General features: G+C 44.1%; 1 protein-coding gene across 1 annotated transcript; it reads right to left on the bottom strand.

The window, feature by feature from the left end:
- Window positions 1-602: 602 nt before the first annotated feature.
- On the bottom strand, window positions 603-2031 carry LOC121985720 (peroxidase P7-like). The gene is made up of 3 exons (XM_042539324.1): window positions 1755-2031; window positions 1477-1668; window positions 603-1383 (listed from the first exon to the last, which is right to left on the bottom strand). Exons 1-3 carry the CDS (start codon window positions 1968-1970, stop codon window positions 832-834), a joined length of 960 nt encoding a protein of 319 aa, XP_042395258.1. The 5' UTR covers window positions 1971-2031; the 3' UTR covers window positions 603-831.
- Window positions 2032-26538: the final 24507 nt, after the last annotated feature.

Raw genomic sequence — 26538 nt, 5'->3', positions numbered from 1 at the left:
AAAAGATAAGAAAGGGAAATTAAAAAATATATTTTAATTTTATCTTAATTTTATTATATTAATTTTAAAAATTATTATTTTAGATATTTTTGTATCATGACGAAAAACATTTGCACCATTTGACTTGCACCACTCGACGCTCTCATTTGGTCGATGTCAACACTAACTTTGATGCTGATATCAACTTTGACGTCGATTTCGATGTTAACTTCGATGCTGACATCGATGTCGACGTCGACTTTAACATTGACACTGATTTCGACATCGACTTTAACAAAAGAGTTACGGATATTTAAATACGTAAGTCTTAACCAATAAATATATACAAGATGTACTAGGTTCTTAAATACGTAAATTTTTAAAAGTGAATATAATTTTATAACTTTATATATTTTATATTCATTATCCTCATTTTCCTCCTAAATATAATAACACAATTAATACCTTCCCTCTCTGTTAAACAGAGAAAATATAAATATTTTATTTTTCATCACTTTGTCTCTCCTTCTTCTTTCGTTAATGAACCTTCACATATCTCAGCTAATGGACCTTCGTTTATCTCATCTAAACATAAGGTTAGTATTGAAATGACTTTTCAAGCCTTTTTTTTTTTTTTTTTTTTTTTTTAATGAAACGTACAATATTATATTTATTTATCCAATAATAAACTGGGAAAAAAAATACACGTATTCATGGATAAACCAATTAATCAACCGCCCCACTTGAACATGACGGCTGACGATGATGCAAGGACCTTAGAAGCATTCACACCACAATTAATATAAATTATTTTGATCAATGATACGATATATGGGTATCGGCATTAATTAATTAATTTACCCTTCTGCAGTTCAATCTGATCTCTCCTCGCCTTCCTGTGAGGACGCCAATGTTGCCCATCTTCCCCATCGCTGCTACGAAGTCACGGAAGAAATCGAACGTACTGACGCTGTACAGCTGCACCAGCGAGTCCTGTGAGCCGCCGTTGTAGAGCTCCTGGTCGGAGTGCATCAGTCCCCGGCGCTCCACCAGGTTCCTGTAGTACCCGTTGTCGAACAGGTCCTGGCTCCGTGTGTCGAGCGGAGCCAAGTTGTCGTCTCTGCCGAAGGCCGGGCAGGTCAGCTGCCGGAAGGAGGCGAAGCTCGGGTCGATGTTTCTGTCGGCGTAGATGTGACCGCGGAAGTTGACGCACCGAGCTCGGCCGATCGTGTGCGCGCCGGACAGCGCAGTCAGATCACGGGGGCTGAGCCCTTTGATTCCGAACAGCCCGATGAGCCCCGCCAAGCTCGAGGACGACGCCGGGAGATTGGAATCCGCCGCCGCCCGGCTCGCCGTCCGCCCGTCTCGCCGCCCTAGATCTACCTGCCAAGTCGGTCCTCCAAGCTGCCACAGAAATTAATTATTAATTCCATCAATAACAAAAATGTTTCTCTTAATATCCCCAATATTAATTAATTAATCTAAAAAACTAATTACCAGTGAGACACCATCACGTGCCGAGAGAGCCAAGATATCGGCACACGACACCGTCGCGTTGCAAGCTGCTTCCACGCTCGCCTTGATCGCATCGATGACTTCAAAGCCGCGCAGGGAGTTCCTGTTCCCGCCCGCGTTCTTCTCTCCGGTCATCCACGGAGTATCGTCCAACAACACCGATCCATCACATCCCTGAAATTAACAAAAGATCATATCAAAAACATGCACTTCATCAGAAGCCAATAATTCCTCTGAAGAATATATCTATGTCTCAGTACGTTGACGAAGCAGTCATGGAAGAAGAGACGCAGGATGGAGGCGCCCATCCTCGGATCTCTCTGCACGGCGGTAGTCATGACCGAGCTCACGATGAACTGGAGACTTGGGCAGGTCCGGCTGTAGAATGATGGCGACAGTGCCTGGCCGCGCGCGGTGCAAGCCAGCGCCGAGAGAAGGAAGAAGAGGAGGAAGCTACTTTTGCCGATCATGGCCATCGCTGCAATTAATCCAACAAAGATCGCTGCGGAGAGATGATCAGATGTTGGAGATTTATCAGACGCATATGCACACATATATAGCTAGCGATCGATGTTTTACTTGCAAGAGTAAATAACACGATTAATTATATAGAGAGAATTGAAACTTTTTTTTACCGTAATTAATTTTAGAAGCGAGGAGACTTTTCCGTATGGTGAACAGCTTTTGATATAAACTTGCAGTCTTGCATGACGCACAGACATTCGAATATTTACGCGTTGACTTTTTCCCAATTGACGCATAGTGAATTGTTCATGTGCTCGTAGTAATTCAGTACGGTTTGCCGTGCAAGGATCTCCATAAAACCGGTTGACTTTGTCTATTTATCTTGCGTAATTAAACATTGTTTGATATTTGGAAAAAAAAGCCTTAAATCCAAGTCGTTGAAAAACATCTCTTTGTTTTTTTTGTCTTTCTTTTCAATTCTATCGTTTGAAAACAACATTCTTATATATTTTTTATCTTGTGATTGATGTAAATTTTCACAATTATTTAATCAGATTGTAGGTCTATTTCTTCATTTGATATATTAATAAATTGACTCTTTCTTTCGATTATCTATTATTGATTTAAAATTTTCACAATTATTTAATCAGATTGTAGGTCTATTTCTTCATTTGATATATTAATAAATTGACTCTTTCTTTCGATTATCTATTATTGATTTAAAATTTTCACAATTATTTCATCAGATTGTAGGTCTGTTTCTTCATTAGATACATGGTGGATGATGTAGAACTGCACCACCAGTTGGATCAAGGTTAAGAAAATTGATTGACGTGATAGTCAAAATAAAGAAATTATCAACCTTTGGTACCAACACAAATTGGTCGTTTGGACCGATCGGACCGTGGAGCCGAGCGGGCGTTGATCCCTGCAGTATTCTTCATAGTCCCATCTTATTTGTGGCTTGGAAATAGCACGGTCATGGTCAGCTAGCTCGGCCGAGGGATCCTATAGATCGGACCATACGTCTGATCGAGCAAACTGGATACTCAGTATGTTCGAGCTCTTTGACCCAACAAAGAGGCAAGCGGAGGCCAAGTCTCCGGTTAAAATTCTCTAATCTCATCTGGTGGTGCCTAAGTAGTGATTGCCAATCGGGACACTTGGGAGGTTTAGACAGAATATCAGTCAAGAGAGCTGCTTTTCCCCCCTCCCGGGTCAACGCACACCCCCTCCATCTTCCCCTCTCTCACTGTCAAAAGACGCATGTAGCCTTCTCTATATTTTTTTTTTATTTTTTTTATTTCATTTAATTCTAATTTAGTTTTAATTTTTAATTAATTTTATTTAAAAATAATTCTCATATAATTATATTTTTAATTTTATTTTTTAATTAATTTAATTAATTATTTTTTATCAATACTTTATTTTTCAATTTTATATAAATTTTATTTAGTTTTTATTTTTTTATTAATTTAATTTATTATTTTTTTTCATAATACTTATATTTTTTCAATTGATTTTTTAAATTTTATTTTTTTATTAATTTTTTTAATCAATTTCTTTATCAATTTTTTATCAGTTTTATTTTTTTCAATAATTTTTTTATATGTTTATAATCTTTTATTTATTTTTAGTTTATATTTAAAACTAAAAAAATACTACCAATTAATAATGAACACATTCATAACTTAGGAACAAACATATTTTTTTTCAAATGAAGAGTACATGTAATAATACAAAAAAAGCATAAAATCATATAAAAATAGAAATCTTAATCAATATTGCCTCCAAATTCTGCTTCCGATGCGTTTGATGGTGGTGCACCTATTACTTCGTACCACAAATGAGTGCGTGTCCTGTAACGAGTGACCCATTTAAAGGGAGAGAAGATTATGACATGTGTTAATAGTTGGATGCGGGTAATTTAAGTGTCAAATTAGGAATGTAATTTAAAGAAAGTGAGTAATTTAAAAATTATATAAAATAAAAAAAATTAAAAAATTTGATAAAAAAATAATAAACAAAATTGATTAAAGAAATAAAACTAAATAAATATTAAAAAATTAAAAAAATAATAAATAAAATTAATTAAAAATAAAACTAAATAAAAATTAAATAAAATTAAAAAAATATAAGTATTAATGAGAAATAATAAACAAAATTAATTTAAAAATAGAATTAAATAAAATTAAATAAAATTAAATAAAATTAAAAATATATATAAGTATTAATGAAAAACAATAAATAAAATTGATTAAAACTTTAAACTAAATAAAAATTTTAAAATATATAAACTAAATAAAATTTTTAAAATATATAAGTATGAATGAAAAAAATTTAAAATAAAATTAATTTTAAAAATTAAACTAAATAAAAATTTAAAAATATATAAGTATGAATAAAAAAAATAAAAATAAAATTAATTAAAAATTAAAATTAATTTAAAATAAAAAATTAAAAATTAAAAATATGTAAGTATGAATACATAAGTATGAATTAAAAAAATTTAAAAAAAAATTAAAAATTAAAAAAAAAACAAAAAAATAAACAAGAGGTTACATGCGTCTTTTGGCGAAGGAGAGAGGGGAGGTGGAGGGGGTGTGCTTTGACCGGGAGGGGGGAAAGCAATTTGCATCAGTCAAACATATTGTAGGTCCCTCAAACCAACGACCCAATATTCTTTTTTTGGCATTTAGTGTCATAGCTAGAGGATAGAGAATATTCTACATGTAAGTTGTGCATTCGAAACTTTCTTTCTGTCAAACGCAAAAATTGCGAGTCTATTTTTGGAAGGTGTCACAGTATCTTTATGATCTGTCCTTTTTTTAAAATACTTCGAGATTTATGCATAAACAGTAATACTATAAAAAGAGATATCCATCTATAGATATAGGTATACAATACTACGTAATTTTACACGTTGATAGCCACTGTTCACATTGCTTTTACCATTCATTTCTTTCGATCCGATTACTAAATTGAGTATCGGAGTGTTTGCACCTGGGACTTCTTCTTTAACATGGTTATTAACACTCTTTTTAACATACAAGAACGCATCTGAGTTCTTTTTTGACAGCCAAAAATTTTCATACAGTCGATGTCATAATCATCTTTCCTAATTTATCATCTTCTTCGCTTTCGAATCGGAACACTTTCCATTATCTATTATTGGTGTAAAATTTTCACAATTATTTCATCAGAGTGTAGGTCTATTTCTTCATTTGATATATTAATATGTTGACTCTTTCTTTCAATTATTTATTAGAATATTTATTGTCGTGGGCCAATTGATGGATGATATTATTAATTAATGTAGTAGTTAAACTTGGTCCTCTCTCATTGCAATTCAATATGAATTTACCGAGTAGTTGCCATGAAATATGTGGATTTGATCTAGTCATTTTACACAATTAGACCTAAGACTATATATATATATATATATATATATATATATATATAGTAAACAATATTTATCTTTTAATATTACTACACTACAAAGCCGAACCTAATCAAGGGTCGGAGAATTTTTCTTAAAAAACTATGTTTGAATACATGGATCGATCAAATTGGGAAAGATGAAACGAGATAAATTAAAGATACGTAAAATAGATAGGTTAAATAGCCACGATAAGAAAAAATAGTTGATCCTGTCCGAATGCTGAATCAACAGATGTTGGGCACGTGGTGTTCCCCGGCTATTAACGTGGGTCTTCGATTGGTTGCACGAACCTCCGGCGAACCTGCATAGAAGTCGGGCCGGGAAGGGGTTCCCGGCGGCGACCCTCCGACGCTCAAGTCAGGCAAGCAAGCAGCAAAAAAAGTAGCTCCAAAGGTGTTGAACGCGTACCTCCGGCGAAGTATAAGGTTATTTATATAGAGCGATGCAAGAGCTCACGCACGTCCACCGAGGCGCATACGTGTCCGCAGCCCATACTTCGGTATGTGTCTGTCAGAGAGCTTACCTGACGCCATACCGCTACAGTCTAAGCACGCCTTCGATGGGACAACAGAACACCTCGTTGTAAGACTTGGAGTATGACCTAGCCATAGGACTTGACAGCTGTCATAAGATGTTCTTGTCCTTCTCTACCCACCACAAGCCGGGGCGTCCGTCCGGCCGGCTGGACAGGGAGTCCGCCCGTCCGGCCCTCATCTTACGTGCCGGCCGGACGACACTCACATCTCGTCCGGCCTGCCGTTGGTATCGATATGCTGGATAGATCCTCAGTAAGGTGCTGTGGGGACTGCTAGCAGTATACCACCTTGTTTTCGGCATTCCGCTCGGCTCTTCGCTACTGTTCAATTGAGCGCCGGAACCCCGACTTCTGTCAGGGCGCCTTTTGCCATCGGTTACTCAACGGTCGGCCGGCCGGGAGGTCGACCCATCCTTCTCCGGTCGGCCACCTGGCCCTTTGACTCCCACGTGGCATTGGCCCCTCAGAATGGGGGTCCCCTGTTCTAACCGCCGGATCACTTGCCTCCCCCTCAAGTCTAGTCGAAGGAGGCGAAGTCCAACTAACTGGACTGCCGATCTGACTGGATAACGGTCGCTGCACTAGTCCGGTCGGCGAGGCATAGAGGTGCTCATCCGGTCGGCGGTGTCTTGCTCGTGCCTTGTATTCCCTTGAAATCCCTATCAAATCCTTTCCCTTACTGCCAATCACGTGCGCTGCGCACGGTAAGGTACGCTCATTAAATGCGACCTGTGCCCTGCTGACACGTGGCAATCCTGCTCTTGTCAGCGTATGGCGGTGGCGTCACCTCCGATGGGACATCCGCCGTTTGAAATGAACGGCCGGATGATGGCCTCGTTCTTCACAACCTGAATCAGACGGTGGAAATTGATTACGGCCGTCATTATAAAGCTTCCGACTTCTCCTCTTCGCTGCACTTTGGCTTCATCGATCCTCGACGCCCCACTGCTCCTTTCTTCTCCGGCGACCTCGCTTCTCTGACGACCTCGAAGCCCCTTTCGATCTTCCCTTTTGCTCGTAAGCCTTCCTTTTCCTCGCTCCTTCCTTCTTTTTTCTGTTTGCTGTCCCCTTCAAATCCACCATCTTGTTCGAACTTTTCTTTTTGCCCTGCATCTCTTACTACTTTTCGCCCATGACTAGTACTTCACAGTCGACCGGCGACGCTCCTGGTCTCTGGTACACGACCATGGAGAGCCGGTTCGACGAGGAGGACGCACTGCACCTCGCTCGAACTTATGACCTCCCTTCCAACCACCATATAGTATTAGCCACCCCCGCCGACTGGCCACATGAACCGCCGCCCGCACCGTTCTTTTCTTTCGAGACCAATTTTTGGCCGGGTTACGCTTTCCACCCCATAAATTTTTCTTGCAAGTTTGTAATTATTTTCGCATCCCGCTCGGCCAACTGGTTCCGAACTCCATTAGGCTGCTGAGCGGGGGTGGTAGTTCTCTTTAAATTGAACAACATCCCATTAGACCCCAAAGTGTTCCATTACTTCTACTACCCCAAGCAAGCCGAGTGGGGAACTTTTGTTTTCCAATCTAGAATAGGTTTCGTCCTTTTTGATAACATGCCGAGCTCCAACAAACATTGGAAGGAGCACTTTTTCTACGTGTGTTTCCCCGAGCCACCTGCCTTTCATAACAAGTGGCAATGCCGGCGCAACCGGAGCTCGGCAAGTTTAGGCGATCGACCTATCTTCATCGACGATCGGTACAGTCGGACGTTATCACATCAACAATTGCTCCTTAGGGAGTAATGTATCTATTGACTTGTCTTCCGTCCCGATCGCCTTGCGGCATGAGTAAGTTCTCTTATCTTCCCGTTTCTTTTGTTCTAACTGGTTTATTCTTTTGCAGTTGAAGTCATGTGGCGCGCCAAGGCTCGATCGGCTAAAATTGAGGCGAGATCGGCGCCAAGAATAAGGAGGTCGGGCGAGGGCTTGGTGATCCGGCGTGAAGAGGTGAGGGACTCGGGATGTCCCGAAGCCTTAAACGCTCCTACTTCTCACGACGAGGTCGCGGGCGACATAGAACCCTCTACTCAAGTCGAGGTAGAGGGTCGTTCGGCCGACGGCGTTCCCCTGGCAACTCAAGACGGCCAGAATCAGCATCTATACCAACTCCATCTAATGAGCCACAGTCCGAGCGGGGTGATGAGGCTCCAATATTATCCGGGACAGTTTCTATAGAGAGTACCCCGACGCCGCGCGGCTCTCCAAGGGCTACCTCTGAGGTGCCGCCCTCCAGTCCTCCCCGAACTCTGCGACGTCTTAAGCGGTTAGGTGACCGTCCCTCTTCCTCCATCGGTGAGCCGTCTGGTAAGGCCGCTGCTTCTCAGAGTGATCCGAGCGGCCCCAAATTGATAAAAAAACCGTCCTGCGCTCCCTTCGGAAGAATACATGGCGGCCGCTGATCGGCCGGTGGTCCCCGAGCAGCAAATCACACTCACGGGTCCCCTCGCCAAAGCTTGGGAGGATGCTCGTCTCCGAATCGCCATGATGACCCCTAGTCAGCTCGGTGATAGCAATCTACTACAGGCGACCGGGGTATGTTGTTTTGCTTTGTTGGTTATTTTGGATCGAACTTCTAACTTGCTCATATCCATTCGCAGAACTGGGTGGAGTAGATTGCCATCAGCAATCGCCTAGCCGAACTGGAAGACGATTTGAAGAAGCTCAAGGCCGCGGGGGACAGCATACAATCGACGGCCGCTCTGGAGAAGGCCAAAAGGCTGCTGGAAACCGAAAGGGGTAAATCCTCCGGCTTGGCGAGCGAAGTGGCCTGCCTCGAAGCCTTGGTCAAGTAGCGGGACAAGGAAGTAAAGACCTCGACCACCCGGAAGCTTAAAGCCATCGAGGATATGGACCTGATAAAGGTGGAGAACCGGGGACTAGAGCAGCGCATCAAGGAACTGGATGCCCTTCTGGCCACTGAGAAGGAGAGCCGCTCGACCGATCTGCTCAAATTTGAAGGAGACTTGAAGGATCTCCATGCCGCCAACGATGCTTCCCGAGCCGCGCTCAAAGAGTATCAGGATGGGGAGTCGGCCCGCTCTGACGAAGTGAGGAAGGCATTTGTTCGCTCGGGCGACTTCGGAGAGAAATTCACCGACAAGATTTCCCTCACTTTCGAAGAGAAGATCAAGGCAGCGGTGGATTACTTGAAGGCTAAAGGCCACCTTCCCGCCGAGCTGACAATCCCCCCAGAGGATCTGGCTACCATGATGGGCGTCATTCCCGATGCTCTTTTTGATTTTGACGCGCGAGGAGTGTTTTCTATCAACTTTTTTGTATCCTTGCCGTTCGACACAACTTATTTTTGCTGTAATTTCCTTTGTTTGCCCAGCGTTTGGCATAAATAGATCATCTTTCTGTTCTTGCAACTTTTGTTTTGGCAAGAAATTTTTCTTTCGTCATGTTTAAAGTGTTCTTTAAAACTCCTCCGCTCGGCTTCATACTCTAACATGAGCTTAAGCCGATTGTTTTAAAAAAAAATGCCTTTCGCCCTGCGACTGCATAGCCGCTCGGCGCGCGAACGTCATTCGTTCACGCACTCCCATCTTTAATTCTTATTAACCATCTTTTGCTTTGCACCTTACCTCAAAGGGGTTTTTCATCTATTTTTGCTAAGCGAGCCGCTCGGCCGTATGTTGGCCTTAAAGAACAGGCTCTGTCGTCGATCGGCTCTTACCGCCGGAATGTATCACGTGGATGGCTATCCGCTCGGAGGGCTTATAGACGCCGGTTCGTCTCTCGATTTTTAACGTCGGAGCTCGACGATCTTCCACTCGGAGGGCTTATAGACGCCGGCTCGTATCTCGATTTTTAACGTCGGAGCTCGACGATCTTCCGCTCGGAGGGTTTATAGACGCCGGCTCGTCTCTCGATATTTAACGTCGGAGCTCGACGCCCTTCCGCTCGGAGGGTTTATAGACGCCGGCTCGTCTCTCGATTTTTAACGTCGGAGCTCGAAGGTCTTCCGCTCGGAGGGTTTATAGACGCCGGCTCGTCTCTCGATTTTTAACGTCGGAGCTCGACGGTCTTCCGCTTGGAGGATTTATAGACGCCGGCTCGTCTCTCGATTTTTAACGTTGGAGCTCGACGGTCTTCCGCTCGGAGGATTTATAGACGCCGGCTCGTCTCTCGATTTTTAACGTCGGAGCTCGACGGTCTTCCGCTCGGAGGGTTTATAGACGCTGGCTCGTCTCTCGATTTTTAACGTCGGAGCTCGACTGTCTTCCGCTACGGTCTTCCGCTCGGAGGGTTTATAGACGTCGGCTCGTCTCTCGATTTTTAATGTCGGAGCTCGACGGTCTTCCGCTCGAAGGGTTTATAGACGCCGGTTCGTCTCTCGATATTTAACGTCGGAGCTCGACGGCCTTCCGCTCGGAGGGTTTATAGACGCCGGCTCGTCTCTCGATTTTTAACGTCGGAGCTCGACGGCCTTCCGCTCGGAGGGTTTATAGACGCCGGCTCGTCTCTCGATTTTTAACGTCGGAGCTCGACGGTCTTCCGCTCGGAGGGTTTATAGACGCCGGCTCGTCTCTCGATTTTTAACGTCGGAGCTCGACGGCCTTGGGCTAATCTTTAACATAGCCGCTCGGCAAACACACTAGCCATCCTTTAATTTCATGTCTGCTTCATTTTTGCTTCCTGCATTACAAGGACATGTGCGACTAGAATATACACAAAAATAAGTTACACTAGTGCACCTTTCATCCGGCACGATAAGGCTGGAGATGATTCGCACTCCATGGCCGATCCAGTTGTCGTCCATCTTGTTCCTCCAAATAGTAAGCGTCCGAGCGGAGCTTTTTGATAACCTTGAAGGGGCCCGCCCATGGAGCTTCCAGCTTGCCGACGTCGCCGACCGGCTTGACTTTCTTCCAGACAAGGTCGCCGACCTGGAATGGTCTGGGGATTACGCGCCTGTTGTAATTTTACTTCATTCTTTGATGATATGCCATCAGCCGGACGGATGCCTTTGCTCTTTCTTCCTCGACCAAATCCAGCTCCATGTTCCTCCGCTCGGCGTTGTCCTCATCATAATTTTGGATTCGAGCGGACTCAACTCCAAATTCGACAGGAATAACCGCTTCGCCGCCATACACCAAATGGAAGGGTGTGACGCCAGTTCCTTCCTTCGGGGTCGTTCGGATGGCCCATAAGACGCCTGACACCTCATCCACCCAGCTTCCTCCCATATGATCGAGCCGAGCACGCAAAATACGAAGAATTTCCCGATTGGTTACTTCGGCTTGACCATTGCTTTGGGGATATGCCACGGACGTGAAGTGTTGCTTGATGTCATATCTTTTGCACCAATCTTCGAGCAACTTTCCTGTGAATTGCCGCCCATTATCAGAGACAAGTCGACGGGGGGATGCCGAACCGACAGATGATGTTCTGCCAAATAAATTTCTTAACCATCTGCTCGGTGATCTTGGCTAGCGGCTCGGCCTCCACCCACTTGGAAAAATAATCAACTGCCACCAATAAAAATTTCCGCTGTCCGGTTGCCATAGGAAACGGACCCACAATATCCATTCCCCATTGGTCGAACGGGCAAGAGACAGTAGCGGCCTTCATTTCCTCTGCCGGTCGGTGAGAGAAATTATGATACCTTTGACAAGAAAGGCATGTCGCGACGGTCCGAGTGGCGTCTGCTTGTAAAGTTGGCCAGAAGTATCCGACCAGCAGTATCTTTTTAGCTAGTGATCGCCCGCCCGGATGACCCCCGCACGATCCTTGATGCACCTCTTGAAGGATATATGCCGCATCTTCTGAACTCACGCATTTCAGAAGCGGGCGGGAGAAAGCCTTCTTGTATAGTTGATCTCCAATGAGCATGAACCGACCGACTCTCCTCCTTAGTAGCTGGGCCTCATCCCGATCAGACGATGTAGCACCCGAGCGGAGAAACTCCATGATGGGTGTACGTCAGTCGCTCGGAAATGTGAGGCCCTCCATCCGGTCGACGTGCGACACTAAAGATACTTGTTCAATTGGCTGCTGGATGGCGATCGGCGTTATTGAGCTTGCAAGTTTGGCTAACTCGTCAGCCGCTTGGTTCTCCGTTCGGGGTATCTTCTGGATAATCACTTCTCTGAAGTCGACCCTGAGTTTCTCGAAGGCTTGAGCGTAAAGCTTGAGCCGAGCGTTGTTGATTTCAAAAAGTACCTGTGAGCTGCTGAGCGGCCAGTTGGGAGTCTGAATGTAGCGTTACCCGTCCGGTGCCTACATGCCAGGCGGCCTGTAAACCAGCTATAAGAGCTTCGTATTCTGCCTCATTATTCGTAGCTCTATAATCCAGCCGGACGGATAAGTGCATCTTCTCTTCTTGGGGAGACAACAATAATACACCAATACCGCTCCCGAGCCGAGTGGACGATCCGTCTACAAATACCTTCCACATGGCTTCGGGCTCTGGCCTTTGTACCTCGGTGACGAAATCCGCCAAGGACTGCGCTTTTATCGCCGACCGGGGCTGGTATTGGATGTCAAATTCACTCAACTCCGTCGTCCATTTGATGAGTCGCCCGGACGCTTCTGGATTCAGTAATACTCGCCCGAGCGGGCTATTGGTTTTGACAATGATGGTATGCGCCAGGAAGTATGGACGAAGGCGCCGAGTGGCGAGGACCAGAGCGAAAGCCAGCTTCTCGAGCCCAGTGTAGCGAGATTCAGCCTCTTTTAAAATATGACTAAGAAAATACACAGGCTCTTCCCCGCTCGCCTTCACCAGTGCCGAGCCGATTGCTTGCTCGGTTGAAGACAAATAGATACAAAGTGGCTCACCCGCAGCCGGCTTGGCTAACACCGGGAGAGAGTTCAGATATGCCTTCAAATCTTCGAATGCCCGATCGCATTCTTCGTCCCAGTGAAACTTAGTGGCATTGCGCAAGATTTTGAAAAAAGGAAGGCTCCGGTCAGCGGTTTTGAATATGAATCTGGACAAAGCAGTTATCCGACCGGTTAAACGCTGCACTTCCTTCATATTTCGCGGAGGCGGCATGTCTTGTAGAGCTTTCACCTTGCTGGGATTTGCTTCGATACCCCGCTCGGTCTCTATGTATCCTAAGAAACGCCCTTCTTTTACTCCGAACAGGCATTTCTGAGGATTTAACTTGACTCCATATTTCCGTAACGTTCGGAAGGTTTCCTCCATGTCTTTGAAGAGATCAACCGCTCGGACGGACTTGATAAGAATGTCGTCCACATAAACTTCTAGATTCCGCCCGATTTGCTCCTTGAACACTTTGTTCATCAAGCGTTGGTAAGTGGCTCCCGCATTCTTTAGTCCGAACGACATCACATTATAGCAATATGTGCCGTCAGCGGTGACGAAGCTAACATTTTCTTGGTCTTCACGGACGAGCGGCACTTGATGATAGCCTTGGTAAGCGTCGAGCATACATATCAGCTCGCGGCCGACCGTAGAGTCCACCAGTTGATCGATCCGGGGCAGAGGATAAAAATCCTTTGGGCATGCTTTGTTAAGGTCCCGGAAATCGATGCACACTCTCCACTTATTGCCGGGCTTGGAGACAAGCACCACGTTAGCCAACCAGCTCGGGAATTGGACCTCACGTATGTGGCCGGCCTCCAGAAGTTTCTCAACCTCTGACCGGATGATGACATTCTGCTCGGCGCTGAAATCCCTTTTTCTCTGCTTCACCGGCCGAGCGTCCGGTCGGACATGTAGCTCGTGCTGCACTATGCTCGGCGAAATTCCAGCCAGCTCATGCGTCGACCAGACGAAGACATCACAGTTTCTCTGGAGGCATTTGATCACTTCCTGTTTTCGGCTTTCCTCCAGGTCGGCTGCGATGAACGTTGTGGCCTCCGATCGGGTCGGGTGAATCTGCACTTCCTATTTTTCTTCATAAACTAAAGAGGGAGGCTTTTCTGTTATAGCGTTCACCTCGATCCGTGGCGCTTTCCGAGCGGAATTGGCTTCTGCTCGGACTATCTCGATGTAGCATCGCCGAGCTGCCAGTTGATCCCCTCGTACTTCTCCCACTTTGTCCTCGACGGGGAACTTGATCTTCTGGTGGAAGGTGGAAACGGTCGCTCGGAATTCGCTGAGAGCTGGCCGTCCCAATATGACGTTGTATGCTGACGGAGAGTCCACCACGACGAAGTTTGCAGTACGCGTCCTTCTGAGTGGCTCCTCTCCCAGCGATATGGCCAGACAAATCTGTCCGACCGGCTGAACTTCATTGCCCGTAAACCCGTAAAGGGGGGTTTGTAGGATCTCTTCGTACGGCTAGAGAGGGGGGTGTGAATAGCCGCCTCAAATCGCTCTCGTTTCTTCCTACAATTAGGTTAGTCGCAGCGGAAAATACAAAGAAACGAAAGAGAAGAAAACCAAACCTTAACACGAGGATGTAACGAGGTTCGGAGATTAGGGCTCCTACTCCTCGGCGTGTCCGTAAGGTGGACGAGTCCGGTCAATCCGTCGGTGGATGAGTCCCCGGAGAACCGGCTAATACAATATACTCCTTGTGGGTGGAGAAACCTCGCCACAAACGTTTGCAACAGCAAACAAAGAGTACAAGAGCAGTAAGAAAAGCAATACAATATGAATACAATCGCACTCTACCAATTGCTTGCTTTCTTGTCGACTAGAGGTGAAGCAGCAACTTCACGCGACGCCTACAACAGCAGGAACCCAGCCGGAAGCTCACGCGAAGCTTTGGAGGAGCTCAACAAAGCTCAAGCACAGCAGCACTTAGAACAGCAAGAAGGAAGAAGGAGATCTATTCGCACAGAAGATGCCTCGATCCTTTATACCTGCGAAGAAGACAGTGAAGAAACTAACCGTTGTGTCGCGGCTAGAACCTGATCGGTCTCGATCAGATAACATACAGCGCATACTGTTTGTCACTGATCGGTCCCGGACCGATCGGTGTCGCGATCAGCCCCGATCGGTCGTGGACCGATCGGGAACCTCTGATCGGTCATAGGCCGATCGGCAACTCCTCACGCCAGCGTCTATTCACGATCGGTGCGGACCGTCGGGCCATAAATGGATCGGTCGTGAGGCCGATCCACGGTTTCTTCTCGCGAGGTTCTGATCGGTCTCGGACCGATCAGATTCTGTCGATGAGCCAGCGATCGATTACGATCGGTCACGGGCCGATCGAGAACAACGATATCCGGATCGGTCACGGACCGATCCAACTCCTCGGTTTAGAGTGCCCTCTCTAACCTAGTTCGGAGAGCGAGCTACCGAGCCCTCTCGACTCCATATGCCAAGCTTCACTCACTTGGACTTCTCAACACCGATCCCATCACCCTTGATCCATCTGGATTTTCCCTTGCCGCTTCACTCACGGGACTTTCCAACTGCTTCACTCACGATTTCACTTGCCTAACATCCAGTTAGGACTTTCTCATTCACCTAGCTTCACTCACTAGGATTTTCACAGCCTCACTTCATTCACCATCTGCTGGCTTCACTCACGGGACTTTCCTGTCTGGCTTCACTCACGGGACTTTCCTTCTGCCTACTCACGGACTTCCCAACCGCCTAACATCCAGTTAGGACTTTCCTTTGCCTGGCTTCACTCAGGACTTTCCAACCGCCTAACATCCAGTTAGGACTTTCCAGTCTGCTTCACTCACGGGACTTCTCGTGCCAAGTCTTCATACTTGGACTTTTCCGTGCCAAGTCTCCATACTTGGACTTTTCCGTGCCAAGCTCCTGCTTGGACTTTTCGATGCCAAGTCTCCATACTTGGACTTTTCCGTGCCAAGCTCCTGCTGACTTTTCCATGCCAAGTCTCCATACTTGGACTTTTGCGTGCCAAGCTCCTTGGACTTTTCCGATGCCAAGTCTCCATACTTGGACTTTTCGATGCCAAGCTCCTGCTTGGACTTTTCCGCCAAGTCTCCATACTTGGACTTTTCCGAATCAGGTCAACCAGGTCAACTTGACCTACGGTTGCACCAATAATCTCCCAAACATCTATTCTTGTCTCATATCAAGAATAGAACTCTCTCACAGTGTCAAACATCAACATGCAACACAACTAGGTCAACCTTGACCTAAGGTTGCACACAACAATCTTCCCAAGTCAAACATCAAAATACAACTCGAGTCGGGTCAACAGGTCAACCTTGACCTAAGGTTGCAACAATCTCCCTTTTGATGTTTGACAAAACCATAATCAAGTTAGGTTAACCCGATAACCTAACTTAGGTTTTCCAACCATCTTCCAATGTCCAATGTTCTTTCCTTGAACATTCTCTAGACATTCTCCCTTAGGTTAACACGATAACCTAACTTGGGTTCTCTAATAATTCTCCCCTTTTTGACACACATCAAAAGTATTCCAATGTTCTTCCTCGAACATTCCTTGACAATCTTCCCTAGCTTAGGTTAAACCGATAACCTAACTTGGGTTCTCCAATAATTCTCCAATGAACACTCTCCCTTTTGACACACATCAAAAAAAAAGGAGGGTATCAAGGTCAAGAGTTTCTTCCTAATGAAAGTCCCATACCTTTCATTGAAATTCTTATTTTCCCTTGATACTAAGCTCAACAATCCACTTAGTGATAATCCCATATCACTAATCCTCAAGGAGTAAAACTCCCCCTAAAAGTCAACTCCCTTGACTAATAGTTAAAACTCCCCTAAAGGCCAACTCCCCTTGACCATTGCACCAACAATGTCTTGGAGAGTTTCAAACCTTTAGAAATCTAAAACCAACTTTCAGGCGAAATTTCAGACATGCAGTCGAATTTCAGCACATTGGCACGCTATCAGACCACCCTGGATCGGTCACCGGACCGATCCACTTACTGGATCGGTCCTGACCGATCCAGCTCCTGGATCGGTCCCAAGACCGATCCAGACTCTGATAGGCAGATTTCTGAATGTTCCTTCCCGAAATTCAGAAACTCCTAATAAATTCCAGAAAATTCGAAAAATTGTGAAATTTTGAGGATACATTCCTCATATCATACACTATCAAGGAAAAATAGTTTTCTATGAAAATAGTTTCCATTTTTCAATCTTGATACAAAGTTCAAAAACTTTGAAATAGTGCAAGTTTAACTCAACTTTGTATCACAATGTTCAATGATGAATGCTATCACTAGGAAAGCTTCATCAAGGTTTTTCAAATCAATTTTAAAATGCTTTTAAAACCATTTGAATTTAGGACCATAATCTTAGGGCTAAATGTACATGACTTGTACATAAGCTTTCCCTATGATTCTCCATTTCTTGAATTAGGGTCATCTAGGTACAAGAATTATGCACCTTGATCCTAACTCATGATCCTAATATCTCACACACATCTAAAGTGTATCAAACCACATTCAAGTCAATTTGATGTGAGATATGGGTTAAGGTCAACTTAGGCTAAGTTCTCATGCATTTTCTAAACATCAATTTGATCTCAATATCAAAATGTGTTTTTCCTTAAATCAATTACATTGATTATAATGCAAGAGATGATGACATGGCATATAATGATATCATAAGTAAAAACATGTGCCAATGTCATGATGTCATGGCATAAAGTTTGAAAACTTAAATAAAGCATGACATATAAACTAGCCTAGCACTATCATGACATTTCAAATGATGATAAAACTAAACATGATGTCATGACATGTCATATGGCAAACAACCATGGTAAGTTAACACAAATAAAATACCTAGATTACCTATCTAAGTATCCTTAATCTCTTAGTTAACTTAAATTCTAATCCTAGATTGCCCATATATCCCTAAGAGAAAACCAAAATCCCAATTATGGTTTTTCTCTAGGTTTCCTTAAATTGTGCCAAATAAGATTAAAATATTCTCACTTTGGCACACTTTACTCTTCCAAGGAGTGAATGATAAAGATTATCCCCTTTCATTTTCAAAGGTTCCCAAAAACCTTGAAAATGCTCCTTGAGTGTCAATTTCCTCAAAGTTGGGTTAACTACCCTTCTTATTGGAGTTGACACTCTCTAACCCATCTATGGGGTAGAGAAAATGCTCCTAGGAACCCAATACCTACTTGAGCTCATTGGGTTCACTAAAAATTCACTAGGGATGACTTCCCTAGCAACCCTCCTAATGACCCTCTTAGGCTTTAAAGCCTTGGTCATTTGGGTCTCATCAAGATCAACTCTAGGGGTGACTCCCCTTGTGACCTTGGTGGTGGTCTTCCTAGCCCTAGGTTTTGTTCCATAATCGAATGGAACATTATGATAGGTGGGCTTGACCATTTGGGACTTAGGTTTGTGACCCAAACCTTTCTTGTCCTTGGGCTTTGGTTTTTGACCCTTAAACCCTAGAGATGACTTCTCCATGTTTTTAAGAGCCTTTTCTAAATTATCAAGTCTTGACCTCAAGACTTGATTTTCCCTCTCTAATACCTCAAGTTTTAATTTGTCATTTTCTCTTGAGATATTCCTAGGCATGTGTCTAGTCTTTTTGGGATTTCTACCTAGGTTTTCCTTAACTTTAGAAGCGTTAATCCTAGGGTTGGTATTTCTAGTGTTATCCTTACCTAGGCTAACATGTTTAGCTCCTAAGCACATGTATTGGTTCCTAAAGTTAACATGCTTATCATTATTAACAATTGCAACAAAACTACTAGCATGAGTTTTATTAAAATTGCAATAATGAACCTTAGAGGTTACCTTAGGGTTTGCCTTAGCTCCCCCTATCGTTGTGCCCGGTCTCTTGCCCTTGTGAGGTTGCCTCCCCCTCGGACAATGACTCCTATAGTGTCCCCTTTGCTTGCATTGGAAGCACACGATGTGCTCCTTGCCCTTGCGTTTTGGGACTCCGGCTTCCTTGAACTTTGGCGCCGGTGGAGTCTTTCTTACCCTCTTTGGACACTTACTCTTGTAGTGCCCAAATTCCCTACACTCAAAACACATTATATGCAATTTACTTGAACTTAAAGTGTTTGAGTTACCTAGGATTGAGGATGAATGGATGTTCTCTTCTTCATCCCTCCCGGAGGTAGAAGCTTCTTCTTCGTGCTCCGATCTTGAAGAAGAACTCACTTCCTCTTCTTCCTTGGATGTTGAGTAGCCCTCAACTCCCAACTCGCTCCCTCCATGATGTGAGCTACTTGGCTCACTAGGCTCCTCTTCATGGCTTGAAGTGGAACTCTCCTCATGGTACTTGGCCAAGTTATCCCACAACTCCTTGGCATTGTTGTATTCACCTATCTTACGCAAAATATTAGTAGGTAATGAAAATTCAATTGTTTTAGTTACCTCATTGTTGATCGTTGATTGATGGACTTGTTCCTTTGTCCACTTGTTCTTCTCTAGAGGCTCTCCTTCTTTATCCATTGGAGGAGTAAACCCTTCTTGTACACAAAACCAATTCCACATATTAGTCCTAAGAAAATACATCATCCTTACCTTCCAATATGCGAAGTTGTCGTTGTAGAAGGGTGGAATGGTGATGTCTTCTCCGAATTGATCCATCTCTAGCGCTTGTGCTCCCACGGGTGTGAATCCGATGAAGAGCGACCTCGCTCTGATACCACTTGTTAGGATCCTTTGTTCGCGGCTAGAGAGGGGGGTGTGAATAGCCGACCCCAAATTTCTCGTTTCTTTCTACAATAAGGGTTAGCGCAGCGGAAAATAAAACAAAGAAACGAAAGCGGAAAGATCAAACCTCAAACTCGTCGATGTAACGAGGTTCGGAGATGAAACTCCTACTCCTCGGCGTGTCCGTAAGGTGGACGAAGCCTATCAATCCGTCGGTGGATGAGTCCCCGGAAAACCGGCTAAATCAAACTCCTTCTGGGTGGAGAAACCTCGCCACAATGTCTTGCAACAGCAAGATAAACAGAAGTACAAGAATACAGCAAGAAAACTAAGTACAATACAAGAATGTAATAACCCTAGCTTGCCTTCTTGTCGACTGGATGAAGCAACAGCTCCAAGCGCCTACAACAGCAGGTGACCCAGCCGAAAGCTCACGCGAAGCTTTGGACGAGCTCAACAAAGCTCAAGCACAGCAGCACTTAGCAATCGGAAGGAGGAAGAAGAAGATCTATTCGCACAGAAGATGCCTCGATCCTTTATACCTGCGAAGAAGAAACAGCGAATAAACTAACCGTTGTGTCGCAACAGCTCCTGATCGGTCTGGACCGATCAGCCTAGAGCCATTATGTTTGTCACCGATCGGTCCCGGACCGATCAGGTGTCGCGATCAAGCCCTGATCGGTCCGCGGACCGATCAACCTCTGATCGGTCCATAGGCCGATCGGGGCCAACTCCTCACGCCATCGCGATCTATTCACGATCGGTGCGGACCGTCGGGCCATAAATGGATCGGTCGTGACCGATCCACGGTTTCTTCTCGCGAGGTTCTGATCGGTCTCCGGACCGATCGATTACTGTCGATGAGCCGATCGATTACGATCGGTCACCGGGCCGATCGAGAACAACGCATATCCGGATCGGTCACGGACCGATCCAACTCCGATTTAGAGTGCCCTCTCTAACCTAGTTCGGAGAACGAGCTACCGAGCCCCTCTCCGACTCCATATGCCAAGCTTCACTCACTTGGACTTCTCAACACCATGTCCGATCACCCTTGATCCATCTGGATTTTCCCTTGCCGGCTTCACTCACCAGGACTTTCCACGGCTTCACTCACCATTCTCCTGCCTAACATCCAGTTAGGACTTTCTCATTCACCTAGCTTCACTCACTAGGATTTTCACAGCTTCACTCACGTTTCCACTGCTCGGCTTCACTCACGGGACTTTCATCTGGCTTCACTCACGGGACTTTCCTTGCTGCTCCTCACTGGGACTTTCCCAACTGCCTAACATCCAGTTAGGACTTTCCTATTGCCTTCACTCACGGGACTTCCAACGCCTAACATCCAGTTAGGACTTTCCATCCTTCACTCACCGGGACTTCTCCGTGCCAAGTCTTCATACTTGGACTTTTCCGTGCCAAGTCTCCATACTTGGACTTTTCCCGTGCCAAGCTCCCTGCTTGGACTTTTCCGGTGCCAAGTCTCCATACTTGGACTTTTCCCGTGCCAAGCTCCCTGCTTGGACTTTTCCAGTGCCAAGTCTCCATACTTGGACTTTTCCAGTGCCAAGCTCCCTGCTTGGACTTTTCCGTTGCCAAGTCTCCATACTTGGACTTTTTCCCGAATCAGGTCAACCAGGTCAACCTTGACCTACGGTTGCACCAATAATCTCCCAAACATCTATTCTTGTCCCATATCAAGAATAGAACTCTCTCACGAGTGTCAAACATCAACATGCAACACAACTAGGTCAACCTTGACCTAAGGTTGCACCGACAATCTTCCCAAGTCAAACATCAAAATACAACTCGAGTCAAGTCAACTCGAGTCGGGTCAACCAGGTCAACCTTGACCTAAGGTTGCACCAACAGCCTTAACTGGAGGTTAGGCAAGGTGGAAGTCCTGGTGAGTGAAGCTAGGCCCTAGTGAGTAAAGCTAGGTGATGGAAGTCTTGGTGAGTGAAGTCAGACCCTAGTGAGTGAAGCTAGGTAATGGAAGTCCTGGTGAGTGAAGCCAGACCCTAGTGAGCGAAGCTAGGTGGTGGAAGTCCTGGTGAGTGAAGTCAGGCCCTAGTGAGTGAAGCTAGGTGGTGGAAGTCTTGGTGAGTAAAGCTGGGCCCTGGTGAGTGAAGCTAGGTGGAGGAAGTCCTGGTGAGTGAAGTCAGGCAATGGAAGTCCTAATGAGTGAAGCTAGGCAACCCTAGGGGGAGATAACCCTAGGTTATACTTGAATTCTGTTAACACTGTTTTGCCTTATCTATTGTGCTAACTCAGTGTTACAGGGGAGTTCAATTAGGTCGACGAGCTGACTTGGTAGCTAGCACGAAGATCAAACAGGTCGACGGGTTAACCGGATGTCTGGCAGGTAACTTAAGATAAGTCACTGGAGGGGAGTGACTTGGTGAGGACACGTTCCTCGTTTGAGGGAAAAGTAGGCGTCGATCCAACTTACATCTATTTCGGAAGTCTAAGTTGAGATATTGACTAGATTCTGGTCTTAGAGAGACATAATCTAATTACTACTCTGTTTGAATATAATTGTGCTAACACTTTGTTTTGCAGGGTAGTATAAATTGTATTTTTACCTTGGACTAACATTTTCTTGTAGGAAAATGATTTTATAGAAAATGGTGGTCCAAGCGCCCGGAAGGCAAAACTCATCCTCGTCGTAATGTGGCACGCGCTGATTGGCCGGGCCAACGTCACGGTCCAGGCGCCCGGAAGGGATTCAGGTACCCAGAGCACTCCTATAATAGGAGTCTTCCTCCAAAGCTACGAACAACAACTGCTTCCTACGACTGCTATGTTGCGCTCTGCTCCTGCGGCGCGACGACGCTTCTCCGACAACTTGCGGCTCAAGTAATTTTTAATTGTTGTCAGTATACTTTCTTTTTAAACGAGTTATTGCACTTTCATTTGTAAACACTTTTCGAACTGCTAGTGAATTGCCCAACGAAAGCACTCAACGAGTGTGGGCCTTGGAGTAGGAGTCAACGAAAGCTCCGAACCAAGTAAAAATGGTCCGTGTTAGCATTGTGTTTTGTGCTTTTTCTGCTGCTTACGCTAATTCAATAACGAATTTTCAATCGCTATTCACCCCCCTATAGCTACTTCTACGATCCAATACCTGATGCCTCACCACAGCCTGGAAGTCAATTAATGAAATAAAATATTTAATTAACTAACTGATAAAACATTTAGTTATGATTAAATAATGCTTTAATAGTTGTCAAAATTACTCAAATATTTTTTTACTTGTAAATTTATTTAACTTAGGAAATTATTGATGTTACAATTTTTTTTAGGTGATATCAAAAATATTTTCATTTTTTGACTTGATAAATTCAAAGTTTTTTTAAAACTTAAACTCTCTTATTTTTGAAAAGTTACCCTTAGACTTTTAAGGCATCCCATTTTTTATGTGATCAAAGGAGGAGAAGGGAAGATTAAGTCTAGGGGGAGGTAATTAATTTTTTTTTACTTTTAGCACTTTATTGTATAATTTATTGCTTTTACTTTATGTTAATTTATCCTAATTTAACTTGGGTTGCTCACATCAAAAAGGGGAGATTTTTAGTACCCTAAGGTAGTTTTGATGTGATCAACCAAGTTAGGTTAAGTCCTATTGTGTTTAACCTTGTATCTAAGTGTGCAGGAACTTAGGAGTACAGGATGTCGAGCGAAAGACGCAGCTAGCGAAAAGGACAATACGGGAGAGAACCGACGGGCTCGATGCGTCTTAGGGACGAGGTGTTGTGGAAGAGTACGCAGGCGGACGAGAAGGAGTCGCGCGACATTTCTGAGGGACGAAAAGCCGGAGCAAAAGGTTGCTCGAGAAGGCCGGAAGTTAGGTTCGGATGAGCCATATTCCGGATGGACAAAATCACCTAAGCAAGCAGAGTCGGAGTGGAAGACTCGAACCAATGCAAGCGGAACCGAATCAGGAGACCAGGACCAAAAATCAGCAAAGGGTTTATTTTTAGCCCAGGGGCGCCCGGAACCCGATTTTTATCTAGTTCAATGTGGCATTTGAACGTTGCGTTGGGTATTTCTATCACATTCCAAGCACCTGGAACCCTTCCAAGCGCCTTGAGCAGGGCTATATAAGCAGCCCTGCTCTCAGAAACTAAGGACAACAAGAAATACCCATGCAACACTTGTAGACACTTTCATTTCTGTTTAGCTTCATCATTTTTGTACTTTCATCGCTGTAAAGAGGCTTCTTCGTCTGAAGGAGAAATTAGTATGCTTTACTTCCTTGGATTAATAACCTCCCCGGTTTGTTGGGACCTTGATGTCCGCTAGAGGGGGAGGTTGTTAGACTATATACTTGTTGGTGCGGTAAGCATCCGACGATCGAACTCGTGTTTTGATAGCGGCAAAGAATTCAAAGTTAAGATGTTTTTTAGTCTAACAAGTCTACTTGAGGATTTCAGGAAAGTCCTAGCTGCAGTTAGGCAAAGGGAAAACCCTAGGGGGCGGTAACCCTAGGTCATAGGGGGTGGTAACCCTATGCGGAAAGTCTTGGCAGGTCGATGGCTTCAGGCAAAAGTCCTAGGGGGTGGTAACCCTAGGTGAAAAGTCCTGGTGTCGCGAACCAGGTGAAAGACTGGACTAGCCGGGGAAGCGGATGTCCAGCAGAAAGTCCGGAAGCATCGAGTGCTGAGCAAAAGTCCAGTCGATCTGGAGGATCGACTGGCAACAGGTAAATCTCCTGAGTGGAGTAGTAGGTGTCGGGTCGACCTAGGGCTTCCGGCGGGAAATCCAAAGTCAGACTCGGACAGTCCGAAGACTGTCAATTATTATTTACTATGTTTTATCAGATTCTAGCACTGTCTTGCAGGGTATTTTGCTCGGACTAACCTTTGTTTGCAGGTGAGGAGCCTGCTGGAAAAAGGTTGTCCGGGCGCCCGGGATGGATCCGGGCGCCCGGGACCAAACTTTATCCCTGCCGTGACTTCGCCACGTGGAGCATCCCGGTTGGTTGGCCACGTCACACTCTAAGCGCCCGGAAGGGATCCAGGCGCCCGGAACCGCATATAAAAGGAGGGTTGAGGTGCAGCTTCAAGGTACAACAATCATCTAAGTAATCTCCTTGCGACAAGCTGCTAACGACTCAATCCAGAAGTGCTGCAACGACACCCCGACAACCCGAAGCTTCGGATTTAATCTTCTTGTTGTCGGTATAATCTTTTTACAGCTTTGAATTGTAATTAGTTTGTAATACTCTTAACGAACTTATAGTTGTTGCCCACCGAAAGCGATCAAGGATCGCGGGCCTTCGAGTAGGAGTCGTTACAGGCTCCGAACGAAGTAAATCGACCTGTCTCTTTGTGTTGTCTCTTTATTTTATTTTCGCTTATTCCGCTGCACGTTTTAACTCCGATAGTTTTCCAATAATCGAACGAAATAGCCACGAGCGTTATTCACCCCCCTCTAGCGCTTCTCGATCCAACAATACTAAAAGCCTAGCTTTTTGTAAACATTTATTTTGAAATAAAGAATCACATTGGTCAAATGTCTACATTTATATGCTAAGTGTAGTTGTTCAATTAATTTATATTGTAGATAACATGGTGTGTGGTGTCATACACAGAAGATCATGTTATCAATTCCTTATAAATTATAAACAGTAGCTCACGACTAAGATGGATAGGAACAAACCATTAGAATAGACGTAGTGTAATTTGGTATTAGTTTATCTTGACTATAAAATTACAGTAGTACACTCTGAGTGTATTGAGCATGACCATTTAAGGTAAGTTCTTTTTATACTGACTGCATAAAAGAACAAGACCTTTGTTATTATGGTAGTGTGTGCTTTTAATCCTGATATAATAACAAGTGCATATATTTAGTATTTATTTCTTTAATTTATCAAATGGTGCGATTTAGTTCGATAAATCAATAGGCCCGATAAGTTGGGAAATAATATTATTTATAGTGTGTGTTGTTGATTATAGAAGGAAATTGTATCCTAGAAATCTAGGTTGATGATGTCCCCAAGAGGAGCTCATAAGGATTGTCATGTAAACTCTGCAGGTAGACTTAGTCCGACATGACGATGAAGTTGAGTGGTACTACTCTTGGAGCTAGATATTAATTAAGTGAGTTGTCAGTAACTCATTTAATTAATGAACATTCTATATCTAAAACATAGGGAGACTAACACACTCATGATAAGAAGAAGCCCATATAGTAATATAGAATTGGTGCGGTAGTTCAATAATAATTCTTTAGTGGAATGCGATATTATTGATGAACTCGAGTTGGGTGTTTGGGGCGAACACGGGAAGCTCAAGTTCATCGGGAGACCAAAATCAATTCCTCCTCTCGGTTCCTGTCGTAGCCTCTTATTTATAGTCTTATACCCACCCATACCCACCTTCTTACCCACCTTAAGGTGGCCGGCCAAGCCTAGCTTGGAGCCCAAGCTAGGGTAGGCCAAACCAAGGTGAGTTGGTGGCCGACCCTAGCTTGAACCCAAGCTTAGGTGGTCGGCCAAAATAAATTAAAAGGATTTTATTTTTAAAATTTTTTTCTTATGTGGAAGCCATGGTTTTAAAAGAGAGTTTAAAATTTAAATATTTCCTTTTATAGTTTTCTACAAAAGATTAAAAGAAAGGTTTGATATCTTTCCTTATTTGTAGTTAAAAAAAATATTTTAATTTTTGATAAAATTTTCCTTTTATGTAACCATCCTCATGATTTTAAAAGAGAGTTTTAAAATTAAATCTTTCCTTTTATAGTTTCTACAAAAGATTAAGAGAAAAGATTTAATATCTTTCCTTATTTGTAGATTGAAAGGAAGATTTTAATTTTAGAGAAAACTTTCCTTTTTGTAAATCTTCCACATGTTTTAAAAGAGAGATTTTAATTTATAAAAGTTTTCTTTTATAACCAACCATGAAGGGAATTTTTAAAGAGAAATTTTTATTTTAAAAATTTCTAGAAACAAATTAGGAAGTTTTAATTTTATGTTTAAAACTTTCTTTGTTTGGAGGAATTGAGGTGTCCGACCACATTGATAGAGAAAAGGAAATTTTTTTAATCAATTAAATTTTCCTTTCT

Source organism: Zingiber officinale, chromosome 5B (assembly GCF_018446385.1).
Source record: "Zingiber officinale cultivar Zhangliang chromosome 5B, Zo_v1.1, whole genome shotgun sequence".
NCBI classification, from domain to species: domain Eukaryota; kingdom Viridiplantae; phylum Streptophyta; class Magnoliopsida; order Zingiberales; family Zingiberaceae; genus Zingiber; species Zingiber officinale.
The sequence above is the reverse complement of the archived record's forward strand: the minus strand, read 5'-3'. Positions and strand labels throughout refer to the sequence as shown.